Here is a 24,129-nt window from a genome sequence, read left to right as displayed (position 1 = left end):
ATTATATATAGTTTGATATCCAATATCTAGTCTATGTGTGCGTTGAATTGTCAGATAACTATACAAGTTTCGACAATATTGGTTCACATAGGTGTGTGTGTGTGTGTGTTTGTGTATGCTCACACGTTTGGAAAAGCTAGATTTGTATTTGTACAAACCAAATAGATTGAACGTAGAGTTAATGTATGTACTAAATCGCAAATGTAAATCATTGACGAAAAAACTTGAGATTTTTTGTCACTTTAGACGTTACACTAGTGCATTAACAAAACAGTTGCACGCGAATTATTATTACAACACTGATTATTTACACACGCGCACACGTAACATAAAAATATTATTTAATAGAATTTACAAAAAGTATAATAATAAAAGTAATGAGAGACAGATTTCGTTCTGGATTATATAATATGTTAAAATTTAATATTTTAGATATTTTAAATATTTTTAAATTTATATATTTTAATTTTTTTCTAAAGTATTTTTGCACACCAGATACTTTTTAATAACTTCTTAAAATAGTTCCAGCACATTTATGATATAATTTCAAAAAAAACTAAAAAAAAAAACCTTCTTTGATTTCATTATTCATATATGTTTCTCTTGCGTAAGAAATGACATGATTACTGTGATCTTCTTTCGGAAATTGGCTATTAAATAGCGCGATTATGTTCGTAGAGCATGCTTTGCACAAGCGTGTTCTTCGTCTGAATCGCGTTTACATGTATCTATAATATTACAATACACACGCGGGATTTTAAATTCTATGCATTAAACTATATCTTGTTTCAAAGCTAGTTCCTCTCGAAGCTGAAAATTCCTTTAGTTAAAATTGTTCGTCGGATAAGCGTGACTATAAATGCAGGTTTTATTAGTGATGTTAAAAGATCAAAAGGATACACATTACATGTGTTTCATATTGAGGTGATATTAAGTATCAAAGCGACGAGAAGAGACGTTAGATTCTCTTGTGATATCTTCGAATTGAAAAGAAAATTTTTTTCTCTATTGTATTTAGTTACATTACGGTTACATTTTTGTTTTTTTTTTCAATTTAATGAAAAAATATTTGAGCGATTTAGTAAATGAATTTTTTATTAAAAAACAGCGTAATATTCCATCACATAATTCGTGTATACGCGTTAAAAGCTTAATAGAGAATTATATTGCGCTTGCATCGCATCATTACGTCGTATTATCATAATAATTTTTCGCGCATCATCCGTCAGAAAATATTTAAAGACTTGAAAATGAAGAGAAAAGTGCACCCACGCGACAATTTATTGCATAAATAAATATGAAGCGGTAAATCGGCTTTAATAACACGTGCGTTCTTGCTTCACCATTCAAGCGAAAAAACACATGAATGTTCGGAAATAGGTAGTCGATTGTGATACGAGTGGAAACGACTGACAGAGAGAAAAACAGCCGCGTGTTTTTCGCTGCTTCTTTTTCATTTTTCTTTTCAATTATTATTAATTCGTATTGTAAATAGTATAATGTAGAAAACAAATAAAAAAAACTATTAAAAATTACGCCGAAGAGAGTTTAACGTTTGTGTTATTGTTATTTAGAATAATATGTTTATTTAGAAAAACGCGCGGTGGATATGTTACATATAAACTTTATGGTTAAATATAAACGTTATTGCTACTTTTAATTACACTGAAAAATTATTAATGAAAAAAACGTGTTGTAATGTTTTGTTTAACTTGTCGCAACGTTCCTACCGTAGTTACGCGGAAAAACACAAATTACACCTAAACATTACTTACATATAAATAAAATTCAAATGAGTAAATCTCTCTAATTGTATTTATCCGATGATTGAAAAAAGAGAATAAAATTAATTTCTTAATTAAAAAGAAATTCACAAGTGTGTGTATGTGTGATATCGCGACGAAAAAAATACTGTAATGAGGAAAATAGCGCGCATGCTCCCGGACGAAAGGGAGGTGCGCCTTCGAGAGTTTGTGGCAGATTGAGTTCCGTGTTCCATTCAGTTTACCGGCACTATTTGCGCGCCACGGTACGAGTTCCTTTTGAACGTGTGTGTTTTGGTCGCCGCCGAAAGGTGCTTCCACAGGAAGCGGATGCATCTCGCTTGTCACCGGTCAAAATTCCGATTATTCGTCGCGCGTTGCCAATTACAGAAGTCACAAAGTTGCGCGCGATCGAAGAAACACGTTCCAAACCACCTGTGAAGACAAAGTTCGACGCCTGGAACCGACGACCAATGACCGTGTTTCGAGGAGAAGTGTCGCGCGTTTGTTCGACACAGTGTTGTTTAAAATTACGCACGCGAGTTTAAAAAAAGTGCACATTTCAACATTGATGCGTCGCGTAAAATTGCATCGACTCGCGCAAAGCCGACACGCAATTTGATTACGCCAAAAAACGAGCGATTTTAAACCACCTGTTAAAAAACATAATCGAAAATGTATTAACGAGGCAGTGCGCGAGGGCGACCGAGAATCGCCGGTAGCTCTTTATAGAAGCTCAATCGGTCCGATCGCAAAGTTTAGCGCGTAGCGCCCGCGGGAGCGAGAGTATGTGTGTGATCGAGGAAACTTGGCCAATTATGTTAAACCATCCGTGACACAGACTAACTAGCCAATAATTTATCAGGAAACGATTTTCGAACTTGACTGTTATAAACTGTACCTTATAATTCTCCGTGTACCTTTGAACTCGATCATTTCGATATTAACGAATCCGTATTTGGCGGAGCGAGTTCGTCGCATAAAAGACGTGAGACAAAATGTCAGATGTACTAAATAGAGTTGTCGTGTTTTTCTTTAGTGAGAAAATTTTTACTTAACATATATTATTAAAAAAACAAATAATAGAAAGATACGCGCAGTTGATTAAAAAAAAACTGACGCACAAATGGCGCAGTTTTTCTGTTTAAAACGGAGAGCCGCGAAGATACGTCGAAGGTGCAAGAAAGTTAATTATTTTAATCACGCTAAAACGTAATATAGTTTCCGTGACGGCGAATTCTCTTCTAGTCTATCTTTATATGACAAAAGATAAACATTTCATTCGGGGGCTTTTCGCCGAATTGTCAGACACTTTTATCGTCTGAGCCCCATTCGATCGCGAACGTTAAACGGAGCTTCGTTTTAAGTGAAGAAGCCAATCAGAACATTTCGCGGAGCGAGCAATTTACTCGCGATCCATCTATATTCAAAAGCTCTTTTCGATGTGTCGCGTCACGTTAATTAATAGTGAACGTATCTCGACGGCGAACTTGATGATGTCGCTTGTATACAACATTTCCGACTCGGCGAGAGTAGTGAGATCTCTTACCTTGACACTCGCGAAACGGTCAATCGCGGGATTCACGTTGCCGGACACAACGTGGTCTGCGATTTCTCATGGATTTTTTCGAGCGGCAATTTTCCGACACTCGGCAGAACTCGTTGCCGAGCCGCACGAGGTTCCGAAATTCGTTGCGACGCGACCGAAAAAGTTGCCGACGTAAACATTGAAATTCTTTTATCCGAAAACGCGAGAGGGAGATTTAACGTGTTTTGCGATCGCTCGCGTGTACAACCTGTAAATACGTAATTTGAACCCGAGTGGGGAAATACCGTAAACTACCACACACCACCCCCGCATCTCCCGAGTGAGCGAGAGATGCGCGATCGCGAGGGAATGCAGGAGTAGCTTGTCGAAAAAAAAAAACCAAATCGAAAAAAAGAGTCGGCGTACGAGTAAACGAAGAAAGGTGCATTCTGCTTCTCTTTCTCGCGCTCGAGAAATATGTTGACGACGATGTCTACCGTCGCGTTTGAATTGAACTCGTCCTATTACACGACAGCGGTCGGCAACAGTGCGCTCAATGGATTTTCAGGTAATCCCGAGACCCTTCTCGATCGTGTACTCGCGCGAAATATTTTGTTTGACAATTTTTCTCTCGTAATCTTTCTTCTCGTTTGGTTGCAGTAATCGAACCGGAGAACACCACTTACGCGCTGTACATGTTGCCTGCGTACATTCGAACAACATCGATGGTTGTGTGCATCACCGTGATGGTGTTGGGAATAATCGGAAATCTTATGGTAATTTCAATCTTTAGTTCATTTTTTTATCAGCGCTCAGACGAGATTGTTCAAGATCGATACGATATCATCATAAACGCGCTTCTTTTATTTTTATTAACAATTGTAGCAAATAGTAACTATCTTTGAATGTGTAACTCTAATTTTTATAGGTGCCCTTGGTCGTTCTACGGAGCAAGGACATGAGGAACAGCACCAACATTTTTCTCGTGAACCTCAGTATTGCCGATCTGGCTGTGTTGCTGATTTGTACGCCGACAGTTTTGATTGAAGTCAAATCTGGGCCAGAAATATGGCCGTTAGGGGAGCACATGTGTAAGTTCTATATGATCGTAACGTGAAAAAAATACGCTCTAGCGTAACTATCCCTTCGCACGACCGACACGACGATCTCGGCCGGCTAAGTCCAAAAATAGTTCGAACCATCACGTATTTTTTTCGACAGATACGCGTGGATGACGGGCTCGCTGTCTTTTTTTTTTTCTCACAAATTCACCTCGCGGTCCGTTCAACAACGACGACACGCGTGCGTTTCTATTGCGTCACGATGACTCGAGTACCGTTCGCTCATTCTGTGCTCGCCAGAATGTCGGTTCACGGTCACGTGATCGTCAATAGGTACCCTCGCGAGCAATATTTTCTTAAACCAGCGCAGTTCACCAACACAAGCTGATTATCAAATAATTTAAAGTTCGTGACATTTATTGAGACGATGACTTTTGCGATTGCTCTTATTACAGTCGTTGTACACGTCGATAAGTAAATTCGCATGCGTTATCATATGACATTCTTGAATAAATGACAGCATTAATGACTAAAGTTGTCAAATGTTTTCTTAATTTCAGTGAAATGAAAATTCTCTTTTTAGAGTTTGATTAACACATTTGAGGACATTACCGTCGACAGCGATACTCGGTTTCACTGACGCAAACGAAGTTCGAATAAACTCTTTTGACATTAACGCGCGCTCGCATGTCATTTCCAAAGTAGGAAAAACGAGAGTGTTCTCTCTCCCTAGTCGCAGCCATGCGAGATTTGTACATTAATATCGTTGGACGTTATCCAAGAGATGATTTAGAGAGAGTTGCTTTGCGTTAGTTTGAAGCAGGGCGACGAACACGAGCTTTCAAATCTAAAACGCGCGCCGATCGGCGCATCGGCGAGCGATTGCATCTTCTTCGAGTTCTTCGGAATTAATATAGAAAACACGTGACCTCTTTCGCGGTTATTGAATTTAGCGGCCTTGGTGCATAGAAAGGCCTGAGATGCCTCTCTCAACGAAAAATCGCTCTTTGTTTCCCAGAGTTTCAGATCGATTAAAAAAAAAAATTAATTATTATAGAAGCATAATTTGTCAATCAAAAATATATATATCATATATTTGTATGGAACAAGAGTGACTTCTATTGAAAATGCGACTTATTATGCTGTGTAAAACCGTTCTCTTATGGAAATAGCTGAGCGTCACAAGATTGATGGTGTCTGAATTTTTACGAGCGCGATACGAGGAAAAATCCGAGAGAGAAAGAGAGAGAGAGAGAAAGAGACACTATAGGCAAAGAACAGTTTTCTTTCCCGCGCTCTCTCGTAACCGTGCAAAGTTAATTGCGAACAAATGTAAAATGTCATGTACACGTGAAAACGGCAAATTCTGGGCGCGATTGTTAAAACTTTCTGGTTTCTCATGCTAATTAAATCTCCGCATTCTTTTGTGAAATGAGAATAACGTTTATATATATATATATACATATATATATATAAGCTGGGAATACTTTTCTACTGTATTAATTAAAAGAGTAACATTTCACGGTATCACTAAGAATTATCGCTAGAAATATCAACTTTTTTTTTTTATCGCAAAAAAGCTTACTCGTGAAGTTAAATTTAATTATCGCTATGGACGACATTGCTGGATCTAACAAAATCCTAAAATGCGAATAGGATTTAGTCGGTTTATCCATATAAAATTAACTCCGCCAAACTGTCATCGCACGAGTAAATACATCAAGGGACACACACGGTCGTATATTTTGCGCGCACGAGTGTCTTTTTCATTTGCGACACGAGCGAACGATCTAACGATCATCAAGATATCCACGCACGCGGTGAAGAACCGTTGGTGCCATATGGCGTTGTAGGGGGCGAGAAAAATTCCTTCGTCTCTTACAAGCAACCTGCTTGTATATATCGACTCTGCGCGATCTTCGTTGCTCGTACAAAAGAATGCGCGAGAGAACGAAGCGCGTAGAGAGAAAGAGAGAGAGAAAAAAGTCGAGGTTGAATCACACACGACCAGCGAGTAGCGAAAACGTCGTGAGGGGTCTCTACGGGTCTGTGCGAGATGCGTTTACCGCAGAGGGTCGCGCGAGGGTGGTCCAGATGGGACGTGGTGGTAAAAAGGGGGGTAGCATTTAGGCGCGTCTGGGTTTTATGAGGCGCATACGACGACGCGTGCCTCAAGTCGATGTCCTCTCCTTCCCTCTTCTCGTCTCAACATCCAGCATACTCCGCCGTACTCTTCTTCGCCTGACATTACGCCGTTTGGCTCCCACGGTCGAGGCCGCACGTTTATTACGACGCGAAGCATCTCGCCGGTATGATCAGAACGGGCATCTCATTTAGCAATGCGAAAAGTTTCCCTTGCGCGCCGACGATAAATCAGTCTGTCTCGCGGACATCGTTCCGATTGCGCTCGCGGAATTTGAATTAAATTCTTCGATGCCTTGTTTGATTTTTTTTTTTTTTTTTTTTTTTTTTTTTTTTTTCATTCGTACGTTCTCTTTCCGCAGGTTCAAAAATTGACTATTGAAGTTGAAGTTATTTACTCGACTGCTATTTGCGTTCTGTTATAATTGAAACTCACTTGAAACTAACTTCCAGAAAATGTTTGGTGCACCCGGTTGTCCCAAGAAGCGAATGTGTGTAAAAAAAAAAAACGCGTGATAATATTCTTTTCTTTTCTTTTGCGGACAGTGACCGATGAGTAACACGGAAATGTAAATGATCAAAGTTGACATACATACACACACCCACACGCGCGCGCCTATGTATGAACAAACATAATTATAACCAAAGAAAATAACACAAAAATATCCGTAGTTCACTTCTTGTATGTTAGACGGCGTACTAGAAAAAGCGCCGTAACTAATGAAGTGTTTGTTTACGACAAAAGTTCGAACGCGTCAACTCGCGGAAAAGCGCGAAAAATAATAATTTTTTTTTATCAGAAGGAAAAATCCAGAAAAAGTCATCATTTATTGATGTTAGCTAAGAGAATATATATAGCTAAGAGAAGACCTTTTTGGGCCTCTTGTATTTCTCTTGTATTTTCTAGGAGCGACCTATTAGCTCAGTTGGTTTGTACGGGACAAGTAACCAAAGATCCCAAGTTTGAATCCGAACAAAAATGTGTTCGGATTTTTAAAGGTCGCTGTCTCTCCGATAAGCTTAAATAGCTCACCGAGTATCTTTGTCACGAGGTTTCCTAAATTTGAAGTGTTTACGTACACTTTTGGTGGTTCGGAGTTTAAAATTGTGGGAGAGGGAAGGGGTCTTTTCTTACACACTCTACAATCCGCCCGAGAGTAATATAAAAAAGACCAAAAAGGTCTTCTGTATAACATCTAGCTGTAACATCAATAAATGATGACATTTATTATTCCTGAGAATTTCTGATCAATCATAATCAAAAGAATTCTGAAGCTATATCAAAATTTTTTGGTTTTTTTTTTTTTTGTAAAACAAGACCTTATGACATATTTATCGGATTTCTCAATGTGAAATTCTTGCGAAACACGATACATGACAATTTGACAAGTTATCGCGATTGAGAAAGAAAAATATAAATATAACATAAAAGTATTAAAAGTCCACACACATTTTGTTCGTACTAGCACAATACATGCACGCTATTATTGTTTTTATTTTAACGTGTAGTGTCAGTGAACACAACCTGTCACTGCGATGACAGCTAGTACATATGTACGTCTTACAAACCATATAATGCACATTAGAGAGAGGTCAAAAATAACGCATGAAAATCAAAATCAAAAAATAGTAAGAGAAAGGAGTGGAAAAACAACACGTGAGTGTATTTTGGTCACGTGTCATTAAAAACGTGACTAAAATAAAGTCACGTGACTTTAATCACGTGTTGTTTTTCCTCTTCTCCACTGACTACGTTTACACGTACTGGTAAAACCGTTTTAATAAAAACCATTTTAGATGTCTTTAGTACAAAACCGGACTTAGATGTTCTGTAAACGTTCCTTGTACTGATGTTATTAAAACCGTTTTAGTAAAAACTAGACTTAGGTGTCCTGTAAACGGACATCTAAGTCCGGTTTTGTACTAAAACGGTTTTTATTAAAACGATTTTACCAGTACGTGTAAACGTCATGTGACTCTATTTTAGTCAAGTTTTTAAAGACACGTGACTAAAGTAAAGTCACGTGACTGTAGTCACGTGGTGTTTTTCCTCTCCTCACTGTCACGTAACTTTATTTTAGTTACGTTTTTAAAGACACGCGCAACGAAGTCGCGCTCGAACGGTGCGAGGCAGTACCGTGCCTCTTGATTCGTAGGACATGAATCGAGAAACACACATCCGAAAAACGTCCACTCAGCGTCGAAATAAAAGCGGCAACAATCAAGATCGATAGAATTCAATTGTGATTATTTACACACACGTTTTTTCTGGTAGGATCTAAGCGCCATTTGAACGCCAATGTCCAAAGTTGTTCGAAACATTGCGCGACGATTGCAGACACATCGGAAAACGATCCGAGTTGTAAAATTGAATTTCTGATCGTGCGCAATTTTTATTGCAACGATGTCTGTCGCGTGTTCAACGATTTTTACACACTTGAAGTAACCGACGTTACTCTTAACGTTTCCATATCACGGGGTTTTGTTTTTTTCGTTGAAAAGCGAAAAGGAGCAAAAAGTGTGAGGGAGAAATGACACAGTCGTCTGTCGTCGCTATATATAACACGCGTCTCTTTAATTAAGACGAGGGTTCGAGTTTATATTAGATCTAAATATAGATCACGTAAAAAAAAAAAAAAAAAAAAACAACCTATTCCACCTACTCTTTTCTTTTTTCGTGTCATTTACATTCCATGCAATTTCACTGTCACTCGACAATAACCGCTGACGAATGCGTCACAGCTCGCCGTTATTCTCATTCATAAGGAATTGAAGAACGTTCCGTTGAATGCGCGCGATCATCGCAAAACGAGATTTGTCGTATCCCGTCTATCTCTTTAAATGTTTCGTTCAATGTTCGATATGACGAAATATCGAATACACAAACAAAAAATCAAAAAGGTTTTTTTTTCTTGTTGTACAAAGTGTTTGAAAAATTTTGATACGCTCAACGTGCATGGGGAAAAAATATTTGCTAGACTAGCAAGAAATTAGTTACTAAATAAAGAGGCAAAAAAACATTTGCTAAGCTTATTTTTGGTTTGCCAACAAATTGTTTTTGAAAAAATTGAAATTGTCATTACACACACTTGGCTCTTTCTGTATTACATGTATAATTGCTATATTTGCATTCACAATGTCACGGACATAATCTGAGTGAATAAAAAAAGCTTTTTTTTTTGGAGCTAACAGCTTTTCCCGGTAGGACAAGTACTCTCGATCAAGTACAATTCGTGCTTCTCGTAATTATTCGCTCATAATGTGTTCTCTTTTAAAAATACCGAAGCACATTTTATTCGGTTTAAATTCTCGAAAGTGCTTTAGAATGTAGTACGTACATCGTTTCCGGCGAAAAATCAACTCCAAGCACCAATTTCCTTTGCTGTTGTGTACTGTGTCTTACCACCGTTCTTCTTCATGTCTCGCCAACGTTACGCTCGTCTGTAACGTCTTTATCTTCAAACCAAACTTTGTATTTGCGAATTTGAAAGTTCTCGAGCTCGGAATCTCCAACTCAAGATTGCTCGCGCTTCGTCGAAATACAGCTGCTGCCATCCGGTCTTGCAAAAGTTTTTCCGACAGATTGCAAATAAGTCTCTTTCTTTTTTTTTTCTATTATTTGTGTTAATTCAGTACAACTAAATGTGTTTTGCTGACGATTAAAACAGAGTTATCGCTTGATGTTGGTATTTCACGTAATGCGCTCCGTCGTTTTTCGATTCGCACGTGTCGTCGCGACGGTGGTATTTTTTTTTTTTGATAAACGTTCCTTCTTTCGAGGCAAATTGAAAATATGCTCCATCGCGTGTAGTGTCTATCGACATGTGAGCGAGATTGTTACTTTTTGAACAAGATGAAATCGCGAGCAATGTTTTTGCGATTCGCACGCGAATCAATACCTAACTGATAGATTTGTACAAATTCTCACGTGCACTCGGACATATCTCTGAGAGAGAGAGAGAAAAAAAAATTGTCTTCTAATTAAAACAAAATTAATTCTCGCTTATATTTTATTAATTTTCTCGTTTTTCTGGTTTTAATTATTTTCTCCGAACTCTCGATCGAACCGGCGAAGTGTTCCAGTACGTCGCGTCGGTACTTTTTGTCTGTATTTGTTAACCGCGATTGTGATTATTACGTTGTCTGTGTGTGTGTGTGGAACTATAAAAACAAAAAAACCGCTTTACAAACCGTCGGGAGCAAAGCGTTACTTACATACGTTCAAGTTACGTGCGCGGGGAATAAAACGCAAGACGTTCCGTTCGATTCTCATTAGCACGCGGTCGTACGCAAAGCTTCATCACAACCGGGTTAAACAATCAACGAATGCCGTTAACGAGTGGAACAAAAGCACGCTTTGACAGCAATTAACCGTTTTTCACGGTGTCACGCGTTCGTAAGAAACAGTGCGGTTGCACTTTGTTTCGGAGTGTTATAGGATTTTGCTGGAATATTTGCTAATTGACAGACCGTATCTCTTTTTTTTTTTTAAATTTGTATCTTTTAATTTTTTGTTCGAGTTTGGAATTGAACATTTGACCGTTGGTGCAAATGTTGATACTTGTAGATTCGCATCATCGAACCATTATATTCTGAAACGCGCACAAATTGACATTAGCAATTAACGATCAAAAATACTCGTTAAACGTGTAAATATCAAAATAAACGCGGTCAAATAAATTTGATTTTTCGTTGATAGAAATGAATTTTTCACGTATCTGAATTTTTATGAGCAATTATGAGCGATGCTAGTTTGGTCGCTGCATGATAATTGTTGCTTACGTCAATCACGATAATGACTTAATTGACTTGGTAGTTGGTGCAACAACTGCTGTTCTATCGCGATACGTCATTTAATTTTAATTAGCGCAAAACGAACAGCTCTCTCTCTCTCTTTCTCTTTAATTGTTTACGAAACTTGCAAAGCTCTCATAATCTTTCTGCTCGATTCCGCGTGTGATACGTATTTATTACGAAATGAATATTTCCGCGCTTACTGAATGCAATCACAGAAAGATTGTTAAAGTGATATATTTGTTTCAGCGATATTTCGCTTTATACGACTTTACCGGAGGGACCATTTGCAGCGCGACAAACACTATTATGCGAAATATACGTATACGCAAGCGGTTTAATTTCCAAATAATCGCGCGCATCAAACTCTCTTCAATTTTTACCGCATTCTTCGATCAATTTGCAATCGAGTTCACCGCTTTGTGAAAATATTGAAATAGAAAATTATTGCTTTTTTTTTGTCGCGATAACCCTCAACACCGGATAAATATCTTTGTTATTATACAATTTTTGAATATTCATTTGCTCGTAGTAATAATAATAACGCGTTAACTTTGTCGCAAACCGACAACGATATTTTGCCGTTGCGCATATATGCGAAATAACATTATTGCAAAATGTTCAACTTGCTTTAGTGATATTACGGAGAAATCCGCTTCATGCCATATCATCGCGCGCGCGCGCGCGATATACGAACGACCGTGTGTAGGGAACAAACCTGCTCGGAATTTCAATATTTCTGAAAAGAGCCGAGATATGGATGACGCACGTGTTACACAGAGTACGACCGCGACCGATAAATTTTTAAGAAAAGTGTACGGGCATCAACAAGAAAACGAAGTATATGTAACGACTCCTCGTCACGATGAAACGTGATGTAAAAATTACATTAGCCGAAATCGCTCGCGGATAGATATTCGGTTTGCGCATCTGACGCTTTGCGCATCTGATACGCAAAGTAGGTTGAAGATGACAAACAATGCTGCATCACGCAATACGCTAAACGATAGCATGCCTATATTTTTCTCACTCACTGTCTCTCTCTCTCTCTCTTTTTCTCTTTTCTTATTTACTGATGTTTAATTATTATTTCTCAGTTTTTCTCAATAAGTATCTTTTTTTTAGTCTTTCACTGTTTTTATTTTATTTTTGTTTTTTTTTTATTTATTTATTTTCCTTACTTTGTCTATTTTTTCTTTGTGGTTTGTTTATTTTATACTCAGTTTTTGTATTTTCTGTTTTTGTTTATTATTTTTGTCAGTTCTGGTTTTTACTTTTGTCATCTTTGTTTATGCCGCGCTTAAAAAGATTTTCCCAGAATACCTGACAAATAAAGCAATATTTTATGTTTTATTATTATCTTACTTAGAACAATGTAGAAGCTAGGAAAATTGGCTGCGACTTTTCAGTGAAATTCTGATCAATAAATCAAAATATAATCAACAACGTCGGGACGAGAGTTATATCTGTGCGTATCTTCAGTTTTATTATTAAATATCAAATATTATTTACACATATAAAATATATGTGCAAAATGATCAAATATAAACACCATTATATAAATGCCATTGCAAATTCAGTATAATTCGTGATATTACATTTCTCCAGCAGCTCACATTCTCAACTTTATCACGAGCGTTCCACCTTATTTTTATTATTGCGCAATTCTCTGTTTTGATGTTTTCAATTGTTCTCATAAAACTGAACTCACCCAAGTTCAACGTGAAATGACAACAACAAACATTGGCACAGCGATTGCACATGACGTAGCAACAACTAGCGATACTGAAGTACCTTTATAGTGTGTTGTTATTATTGTAAAAGAGAGGCTATGTAAATTGGTATCTGTAAACTGCATGTTTTATTTTGCATACTGTCCGCGGCATGTGATAGATGACACAATATTCATTGCAGTTATTTCTTTTGTTATGGTATTGAATTTTTTTATTTATTCTACGCAAAAAGAATGTTATAAAAATAGTATCTATACGCGTTTTGTGCACTGTGTAGTATTTCTATTAACTAAAGGGGCTGATTTCACTCTCAATATATATGTGAGAGAAAAAGAAAGAAAATGTGTATGTGTGTGAGTGTGTATTCACATTTTGTATGTAAAAAACATACAAAACTTTGACTCCTTTTTGACTACAATTTTCAAAGAAAAGAAGTTTTTGTTACACTTATGAAGAAAATTGAAGACAAAGTGGAAAATTGCGCAAGATATCTCTTCAAGTGCTCATAGAGTGTTCAATTGTATTTAATTTTATTTGTCGCAGTTCAAAGAGAGAGAGAAACGATATTTAGGAAATGGCTGTGTCGAAGCATATCTCGAGCCTCTAGCGCTTCTGTGTCGCTTAATTGTATTTAATTTTATTTACTATAGTTCACAAATATAGAGAAGCGATATTCAGAAAATGGTAATTGAACACTTGGCTGTATCAAAGAAGAACATAATCGGGAAATATCGATCGAGAGTAAAAATTTTCTATGAGAGTGATGTGTTGCAAAGTGACTGAAGACAGACCGAATTTAAATTAGGTTTTTGAAAATGTGAGAACAAAATAGCGAACTACTTATTTGTACAGCTATAAAATACGTCTCGTGTTTCTTTTAGTGCAGTTTGTGCTTCTGGAGGTAATCAATTTCTCTTTTCCCGTGTAATTATATTCATAAATCCAAACGCTACGGGTAACAGTTGGTCGCTTCGCGAGGAAATAATCGTAAATGAGAACTCGCTAAAATGAAACAGCGCTATTGCTTAACATATATGTATAATAGTATAATATTGTAGTATAATATTGTTTTATATGTATAGTAATATTTAAGTAGATTCTATTGTGCAATCTACAAACTATACACGGGAAGTAATTGTTATCTAGCTGTTTCAAACGAAAAGCACGCGAAAAGCGCGAGCTATTTTTTTCCGCTTCTCACTTTGCAAATATGTTTCTAGACAAAAGTCTATTATATCATACATTTTTTTCTGTGTATAGAAAATAATATGCGCGTATAAAAGATTTCCGCACTTGAGTTTTTTACGTTCCAACGCTGCTTTCTCGCCACGCACAAAAAATGATTAATTTCACGTTTCCGAGTCTGCAAACTGAAACTGGAATTTGTGTGTGGGAATTTCATAGTGTTTTTATTTTACGTGTATTTTTCACAGTTTTTTTTACTAGGGGATTAGGATATATTATTTCTTAACGCTCACAGTGTAAATCTGCTGTTCTACAACAAATCATCGTTAATTGTTTACTCTTCCCGCGCTATACCGTGTACTATGAATTTTCGGCACAACGTTACGTTAAAGTACGGAATTTAAAATGTGTACATATTACATCGGAGATAAAAATTAGAATGGGTAATTGTATTTCATTTTTGATCCGAAAAATAACGCACGTGAGAATTTGTGCCGTTTTGTTATATATAGTTTTTCTCTGAGCCCGTAATATTTATATAATTAAAAAAAAATATTAAAGTTTCTCTTTCGAAAATATATGCCATTCCACAGTGAAAGAATTCACGTGAGTTTTAATATCATTAATACACAATTATATTAATGATTACAGTTTGTCTACATTGTCACGCGTGTATTGAAATATTTGTACAAATATTTCAATACACGCGTGACAATGGAATATTTTTTTAGAGAACGCGACCACACGCGCACACATATTTAACAAAACTGTGTCCCGCATAATATCGAAGTGTTTAAAGAAACGATTACACGAATCAGGTGCGATTGTACCTAACCCAAATAGATAGCGACTATAACTTAAGCGGGTCTCTATCGCGTATCGCATCCATGTTAATACATTCCCTCAAAGATAGTGAACTGAATCCCCGACGGAAGTGTGACGCGCATCTACGGAACAAAAACATTTTTATAATCTCGCGATGTCCCAGGCGCAATTCGAGTCTTGATAATTACTGCAGATGTTTTTTTTTTTTTTTTTTTNAAAAAAAAAAAATTTTTCATTTTTATTAAAAGTACTTTCAAATTACTATCTTCTTTTCTTAAAATTGGAATGTTTTTATTGTATAATATATTTTTATAATCTCGCGATGTCCCAGGCGCAATTCGAGTCTTGATAAATTACTGCAGATGTTTTTTTTTTTTTTTTTTTTGTTTACATGAAAACACTTTTCTTAATAAAAACACAAGTACGCAGATCAAAATTGCGTCCCTCTTTCTTCTCATATTACTTAAAGTTCATCTTTGACTTTTTTTTTGCTCTACATACAGGCTAACTCTCTTTCCGTTTCTTCTGCGAGTATAAAGAAGAAGCTGTCCGCTTTAAGTAGTTCGCTCTATTAAATTCTCTTCGTACGGTAGACTCATCTTTTACATCCCAGCATCGCTCAACGATAATCTCTCTCTTTCTCTCTTTTTCTCCATCTCTCTCTTCTCGTTGCAGCTCTTTTACCAATGGAAATTCCAACATTCGAGGAATCGTGAAATTTACACGGGATAAAAAAAATATGACATTTCAAATCGCTCGTGAATCACTTCACATTAAAGTTGACCGTCCACGGTTACACGTCTCTGTGTAATCTTGGATTAGTCTCAACTTCCGGTGATGCGCGTTACTTTTAACGTCTTCGAGGATTTGCGGTGATTAAGACATAATACGGGCTCTGACACATTTATATAGTTCGAAGAAAAATGTACAGAACAGAGACAAATTATACAGAATATTTCTCTATGTAATAATAATAATAATAATGGAAGGTAGAAAATAAGAGCGGCGTAGAAACATTTGCAAGGCGTGATGTAACAATTGCTTCAAGAAAGTCGATGTTGTTAAATAGTTTTCTCTACGGAAAGAAACTTGAGAAGCGTTCTTTCTCTGTTTTATCAAGAAAACAGTTAAGATTTTCTGATGATTCATAAACAACGTTCGCGAGAGATGCGCGTTAGTCGTATATAAATTATACGAGCGAAGTTGTGTAACGCGCGCTTCTGTCGATCTATGCGACTAACTTTTTTCAAAATAACAGTCGAACGGTCGTTAAGTCGCGCCATACAGAAGCGCTCATTATACTCTTACGTCGTCTTGACGTTGAAGAAAGATAAACTTCGCCCGGAGGAAGAATTTTTTTTATAAAACTCAGACTCGGGGAGAGAGAAAAGTCAGATTGTATACTAGTTGGCAGTCTCAGAAAAATTGCGCGCGCCGAACATATGGCTATGTCCGAAGTTATCTCGCGAGGGCCCTAAATGATAAATGAGGTGACATCTATTGTGTAAGTTAAGTCCACGCGGGCTAAACTTCCGAAAACGCGTTTTCTATGCCTTCTTAGGGATGGTTTGGTTTTGGTTTGGTGCAAAATTTGGCTCAGTGGACCGAGTTAAGTTAGTCCATACGCCATTCTAGAATATAAAGAATACTATGGCAAAAGCGCCAGTCTACGTCAGAGTGTAAACACAAAAACTATTATAGCAAAACATACGCCATGCTTTGCTTTGCTTAAAATCAAAAAATTATGTTGTCGACTGAAGAAGACCGAGAAACGCGATACTTCCGTGACGACGGTTACGTTGGAACTTTCTTCTTCTTAGGGATGTTAAATTATTCCGTGAAATATATTGTTGAGAAGAAAGAACTCCGAAAAGATGCCGGTCGATATACACGTCGATACACCGACGAGAACACCGTTAGCTAATTGCCGAGAAGTTTTTTTAATCTAAGATCTAATAAAAAAAGTGTCTTAGGAACTCGACTTGGGTATCCTCTCAAAAACTAGAATTGTTCTCGGGAGATAAAGCAATAAACGTGACGCGTTGCAAACAGAAGAAAATATCATTTTCTTTTCGAAACAGATTCACGCGGAGAGAGAAAGAATAATGTCTTTTTCACTTCTCTTTCTGTAAATAAATTTCACGTTTTTCTTTATTGTCATCTCATCGACGTGGAAATTTCTTTTAACGAGACGTCTTATTGACGTCTATCGATAAACTCTTCTCATTTCTCATCGAATGGTGAAACAGAAACGAGAGGCCTTTAGCGCGCAGTTTGTAAACACGGGACACTTGATAGAATTATAACCAGGAGTAGTGAAATGTGTTCATTTTGCGACAGTGAATTAGATAGCGCATACGTGAATGTAGGTAATTTCGCGCGCTGCGGCTTGTAGAAATGTCTGCGGTACACATCGCGCGGCGTAAATTTGCGCAATGTATAATTGTATTAATTGCACACAGAGAGTGTTCCGAATGTTTTCAGAACGACAAGTTACACACAAAATTACATTATATGACGTCTCATTAATTATTCGAAAACTCCAATTTATCTTGAAAACTATGTATATTTGACGGAGCGCTCTCGAACGCATTTTCCTGATTGGTTCTCTCTTTATGAGACCAATGGTAATGAATAACAAAGTTAGTTTGCAATTGGATTACTTTCTTATATGAAAAAAAAATCTAATTTCGATAATTGTTCTTAATGGATACTTCTTTTAAATATAAAGTACGTATTATATATATATATATATATATATATATATATTTGTAGCACACACACAATTGCTACAAATTTATATGTACGTACTTTGTAGCAAGACAAGTTTTGGAACGTCTAAAGATTGCAGTGGATTTTTGTTTTATGTTTACCGACAATTAAATCGAATGAGGGCGTCTGATTTGTTTTTACCTACTGCTACGATCTCGTTTTTAAGATTTTATGAGATAGATAAAACGAGAGCTGTTTTATAGCGAAACCGCCCGAGAGCTGTAATTTTAATCCAACTTGACGAAGAAGGCGGAGACTACAACCGTGCGCGTTTTTCTCGTGCAGACAACATTGCTTGATGAACATAATTGTAATTGGGTTGTAAAAACAAATTTTTTCTCGCGCATAACATTCTGATAATCACACCGCGATTCGAGCTTTTGTTATCGCGTGCAAAAAAACTCAATTATGGAAAAATTATAATTGATTGAAGTTTCATCGTTTTTTATTTCTCTCGCGCAACAACATATTTTGCGAAAGAACTGTAACGAAATGTATTATTTGGTAACTTGAGAATATTAGAAATCGATAAAAACATTCTGCAGATATCGATAAATGTATTGAAACACAACGCGCGTAAGTTTTTCGTTTTATTTTGCGGTAATATTAGATGTAAAACTATATATCTTTTGTTTGCGGTTTGACAATTCTGGAAAATTGCTTCTCTGATAACGAAGCAACAGTGGGCGGAATCTGAACTCGTCTTTGACGTTGAAAACACAACGTTCGAATCAAATCTTTATAAAAAAAAAAAATAAAGTTATAAGAAAATTAGTAATCAAGAGAGGATTCTCGTGTTGTGTAATCCGAGAAGGCGGATGAAGTTTTCCTCGCGACAAAACACCAGAAACACGTGGCAAAGAAACTCGATGACCCATTCCCAGAGAAGATATTTCCCCGAAGACGAACATGTTTCTCTACTGAATGATTTATCAAGGTAAACGTGTTAAAAAACCTCCAAAGAAAACCGCCAAGTTGTAATTATGTTTGACGAAGAAACAAGAGACTCGAAAATTATGTGCGGGCACGATTCACACAGAAACGAATATAAATAATATTCGATTTATATACAAACATTGATTTACGAAACCTTTTATTTCACATATGACGTTTATAGTTGTTTACAAGAATATATTTATAGTATTTTCTCTCTCGCACACTCTCGGCAGAGAAAATCTCAGAGCGCGCTGAGTATCGTCGTTTTCAACGGACGATATTGCAAAGTAGTTTCGCGTTTAATTCTGCGGATAATTAGTCTTACTCTAAATATAAATAAATATACAAGATGAAGATCGCTCGTAAACTCACGCGTAAACATCCTGTCATAAGGTTGTTCTTCATCGCTCTGACCTTTCAGATGAAAATCAATGTTTTGCGAATAGGTTTTGCTCGCGGGGAGTGAGCGCTAATTCCACAACACATACTCTACATGAAATCGGCGATCTTCTACAATACAGGATAATCACGGTATATTGATTTCCATGTCAGGATGCAGATTGAAATTACTGGTGAAATTACTGCGTCCATTTCCCCATAGAACATGTTAATTCGAAATCCTTTAATCGTACCACTTACACTGCGCAGTCATTTAATCTGACATTATCAATAGTGTATATACACGTGTAGATACGTATATGGTAAAATTTACAAACTAATGATTAAAATATTAAAAAATATATTTCAAATATTGAGAATTGTTTTAATTAATATTTACACATTTAATGATTAATTCCGAATTGGTTTTTAAAATGAATATGCAACCGAACGCGCGCATCAACATCTGTTCAACATGTGTTCAAGATTCTGTATTTTGAAATTAAAAAAAAAAACAATTCGGACACTTTTTTACGTTATTTAATAATTAATTTCTTTAATAAACGTTCGTGGCTATTGGAAAATTTATTTGTTAATTATAAACAAATGTTTGCAATTCTCTCGTCATCTTAAAGATTCTCTTGATCATTTCGCGAAGCCCTTGAGAAAGCTACGTATAGGGGCAAGGCTGGGACAAGGTGGAAGAGAGAAAGAGTAGCACGCATGTCGCGCACGACAGTGCCTCAGTGCGTCGGACAGAATCGACGGTAAAAACGTATACGAGGGGATTGAAACGAGCAGGCAAACCTTTACCCCCCGCTACGAATTACCGTTGCTCTTAGCCTGTAACCGCGTCGGGGCATTTAATGCTACACCCGGCATAACACACCTCTTCTTGTCCTGCCGCGCGGGGGGGTTCTCCCATCCAATTCTCTCTTCAACCTTCCTAGCAGGAAATACGATAGGAAAGGCGCCGCCGGTGAGAGATGCAGAGGTCCGATGGGATCTCCCTTTCGCGACAGATTCGCCAGACACGTCTCGGTCTCGTTGTTTCTTCGCATTCCTCCAATCTCTTTCTCGATCGAAATAGCTTTGCTTCGCTCTGAACACATTGTTTTATCGTTTTTGGAAAAAAAAACTCTTTTTTTGCGTCACGAGACGCCCGTGAAAGGGTTGTTGTCGCGATCAACACAAAATTCCGAGATTAGATTCCGACATTCTGTCTGAGAATTTGATTTGCAATGCAGTGTTGTTAATTAATAAATGAAGTATCTTTAATTTCGTAAAAATAGGATAGAGTTTACGACACATCCCGTTACATTTGATGAATCAATACGCAACATTGTGTTTGTTGTTCTACGCTCGATATTATTCTGCCGCCCGCGCGAAAAAAAAACGTGATTTGATTCTCTGAGAAAAATGAAACATAGTTTTGATTATCTTTGCGATTCTCTTTCTCTCTGCGCGATATGGAAGAAGGCAGAATAAATGTGATATATAAAAGCGCAAATGGGCGTTTCGTGTGTGATAAGATTGACGATAATAAACGCGCTGGTTCATTTAGTTCTGATCGATTTTCGACGAGATACATTTGCAGGTCGGTCGGCCGATATCTTGCAGAGAGAGAGAGAGAGAGAACCTTTCCTTAGAGTGATAGATAACAAGTTCCCCACACGATATAAGCGACAGTGCGGAAAACCATATATATATGTACGATTTCGCTTAGAAACAGCTTGCAAGCGAAACAAAAGATTAAGTTTTTTCGGCAACGAGACGAAAACGTTGTTTTTATAAGTATCTTATAAAATTGTTTATCGCTGACTAAATAAACTACTAATTGAGAAGGAAACAAAAAATTATAATTAATTAACGCAAGAAATGGTTCGATGTCAGCGCTGATACTGCCAGCTCTTTCGACCTTATATAAATTTAAATTCTTCGAGACATTGCGTCTTTTAACGTTTTCTTTCGTTCCGTGTTAAGAGACACCTATAAGACACTCCTCGTGTTATCCAGCGCCTTGATATCAGATTATAAAGCACTTAAGGACCACGGGGAGGCATCGTCTTGACGTCTAACTGTGTCACTGCGATGAGAAGATCCTGAAAAGAGATGAGAGACCTTATGAACTGATTCTTCCGGACACATTCCGGAACATATATGTATATATATATATTAGAACATATATATATATTAGATATATAAAACTGATATAACACACTTCGATATTGTGTCTCCTGAGTTCCTGAAAAATTTAATGAATCTTCAAATAAGCGAACGTAATAAATAAGTTATGAGACATCTTTGTCTAGGATTCGGAAAGAAAGATCTGACCCAGTATATACGTTCGCGGTGACCGTAATATCGAGGATGTGTTAAAATAGCTTTCCACTCGGAAGACCTCGAGTTCCGCGCGCGGTGATGCTGATAAGAAACTGACCGCTGAAAAACGGACGTGTTGAGTTATGAAAGTGGCTGACGTGGAGGATACACAAAATTCTTTCCTATAGTCACTTGATATTTTGTGATTTTTGTACAATTCGCGCGTTTTATATTTCGCGCGCGAACCGAATAAGGAGATCAACGCCGAGAGAGAGAACTTCGCTCGTTTTCGGTGAAGCACGATTCAATTGAAGCGTTTTGCAGAATTATCGCTTTGCCGTAAGTCAATTAAAAAAAAACTTTATTAACTTTCTTGCTTCCCCCCCTTCCCGTTACACTCTTCATTAAATTATTATTCTTCTTTTTACGTATAAATCGAATAGTAAGAAACTGTATGTTGCACAATTGCACTTTTCCTTTTCAATCTTCGTTGTACGGAGACATGTAGATGAAAAAGTGCACGAGCTGCGTATTATCATTTATATTTTACTTTCAACAATTTTGATTGATCTAATTGACATTTATATCGAATTATCTAACGTGCTTAATGATGATTCTTTCATTTTTAGTTTGCGTAACAGATAATATTTAGATATATTCGAAAGTTTGCGTAACCGATATATTGAAAGAGACAATATACGTAACGGATATATTGAAAGAGAATAAACGCGTGAATAAAGTTACATAATACATATCCCTGTTCCAAATTTAATAGAAATCGCCTTTAAAGAAGTACTATTGGGATTGAAAATTCAAAAAATACACAACAAAAAAAAAAAATATATAATCTGATATTAATTTTATATAAACAAAATTTAAATAAAATACTAAAATTTAAATAAAGTATTGAATATTTTTGAGAAGAGTGCGTTGCTTCGTTTGTTTATTCAGTAAAAAATTTGACGTAAATTTTTTAGATGTTTTCAAATGTCAGTGTTTTAATGTATGTACCGATGGAAAAACAATTATATACAAAAAACTAGTTGTTAAAGATTAATTGGCTTCACAAATTTTCAAATGTGAAATGTGAAATAGCGAGACAAAAGAAGAAACCTACGTATTTTTGTGTATATTTTACTGCGATATAATTCTTTTGAAGAAGACCGAGACAAAGTATTTTCGAACTTAACTGTCAGATCAGCGGAAGCCGAAAGGAAGTCGGAGGGCCGCTCTTTGCTTTGAAAGAAAATGCCGGCGTATCATTTTTATTATGAAGCTGGTGCGTTATATTCACCGTAAGACGAACCGCTCGTCGTGTTCCCTGGAGTTTTCCGAAGAAAAATCCTAATCATCCTCCCGCTCGATTGCCTTCCTGCGAGGGGCAGAGAGGTCGGAGCAATTTGTTCTTATACGAGCCCTCACGCGTCCGAGAAAATCGCAATATAAAGATGTGCGCGCACGTTCCTTTAATTGCGTGCCGTGATTTCGATAACTTCAAAAGCGGTGTCTTCTAGCGTGTCTTCTAGATAACGTTCAGATAACACAACGCATACAAAGATAACAGAGATGTTCTATATTAATACAACTTCTATATTTATATCGTTGGCAAAATTAGATGGGAAAACATGTCGCTCTTGAGAGAAAATGCCAACGTAATGAACGATTCCGGTTCGCAGGAGAACCCGAAATAAATACAAAAATAGAGAGATGTGTTCGTCGCGCGAAAAATAACGGTGTCCAGGGTGTCATGACAGTTTATCGCGGCGCTATGTGTGTGTGTGTGTGTGTGTATGCGCATTTCGTCACGCGAAATTTGTGTTTGGGGAATATATTTCGCGCACTGTTTTTATTGTGCATTTTCAAAAAATCTCACCGAGAAAATGTTTTTCCATTTCCGACGATGCAACGTATTGAATGTTCGTTTTTCAGTCACTAATCTCGTTAGAAAATATCGACAAACTCTCTTAATTTAATGTTTATTATATATATATATATTTTTTTAGATATTATTTATATACAATCTGAAAACTTGTGATATGCGCAGGTCGAGCTGTACCTTTTGTAGAACTCACGGTGGCTCATGCATCCGTGCTGACGATTCTCGCAATTTCTTTTGAACGGTATTACGCCATTTGCGAACCTCTGCGCGCGGGGTGAGTTTAAAAAAAAAAAAAAAAAAAAAACAATATATAATTAAGAGTCTCGCGAGCGCGATTCACTTAATGCGATTTATTTATGTTTACAGGTACGTGTGCACAAAAGCGAGAGCAACGTTTCTTTGTTTTGTGGCGTGGGTGACGGCGGCAGTTTGCACCAGGTGATACAAAAAGTTGAAATTATAAAAAAAAAATTGAAAAATATTGACAAATAATTCATTTACTGCTCTTTTACCTCTCGCGGTCGCTTATATATATTCGCTACTTATCTCTTCCCAAACCTCGTCTTCTTCTCTTCCCTCTAGCTAACGCATGCCGCGCTTTTTTCACTCCTTCTCCCTTCCGTATCTTCCCGCTCGCTCTGCCACGTCATTCTCACGTGACCGTAATACAAAGACGACCACCTACGGGAATTCATTAATCTCTTCTCGGTGAATTCTAAGACGTGTGCGGGATATGGTTGGTCGATCTTAATTAAAATCTGTTTCACATAATAGAATTTTGTAATAGGTTTATTGCACATCAGCATTTTCT

At 36.9% G+C, this 24,129-nt stretch overlaps 1 protein-coding gene across 4 annotated transcripts in view; it reads left to right on the top strand.

Moving 5' to 3' along the window:
• LOC109858085 (growth hormone secretagogue receptor type 1) overlaps positions 1-24,129 on the top strand; it is a 73,100-nt gene that overhangs the window by 31,327 nt on the left and 17,644 nt on the right. For 3 of the 4 annotated variants that reach the window (XM_020434986.1, XM_020434984.1, XM_020434987.1), the window contains exons 1-5: positions 2,051-3,859; positions 3,952-4,067; positions 4,220-4,382; positions 23,484-23,592; positions 23,685-23,756. In XM_020434986.1, the coding sequence (XP_020290575.1) occupies positions 3,769-3,859; positions 3,952-4,067; positions 4,220-4,382; positions 23,484-23,592; positions 23,685-23,756 (551 nt within the window). In that variant the 5' untranslated portion in view covers positions 2,051-3,768. Of the gene's footprint in view, positions 1-2,050; positions 3,860-3,951; positions 4,068-4,219; positions 4,383-23,483; positions 23,593-23,684; positions 23,757-24,129 lie in introns of those variants that run through there. The other variant, XM_020434985.1, reaches the window with a different exon arrangement.

Source organism: Pseudomyrmex gracilis, unplaced genomic scaffold, assembly GCF_002006095.1.
Source record: "Pseudomyrmex gracilis isolate BER0280 unplaced genomic scaffold, ASM200609v1 scaffold_186, whole genome shotgun sequence".
NCBI classification, from domain to species: Eukaryota; Metazoa; Arthropoda; class Insecta; order Hymenoptera; family Formicidae; genus Pseudomyrmex; species Pseudomyrmex gracilis.
This window is presented reverse-complemented; position numbering and strand designations above follow the sequence as displayed.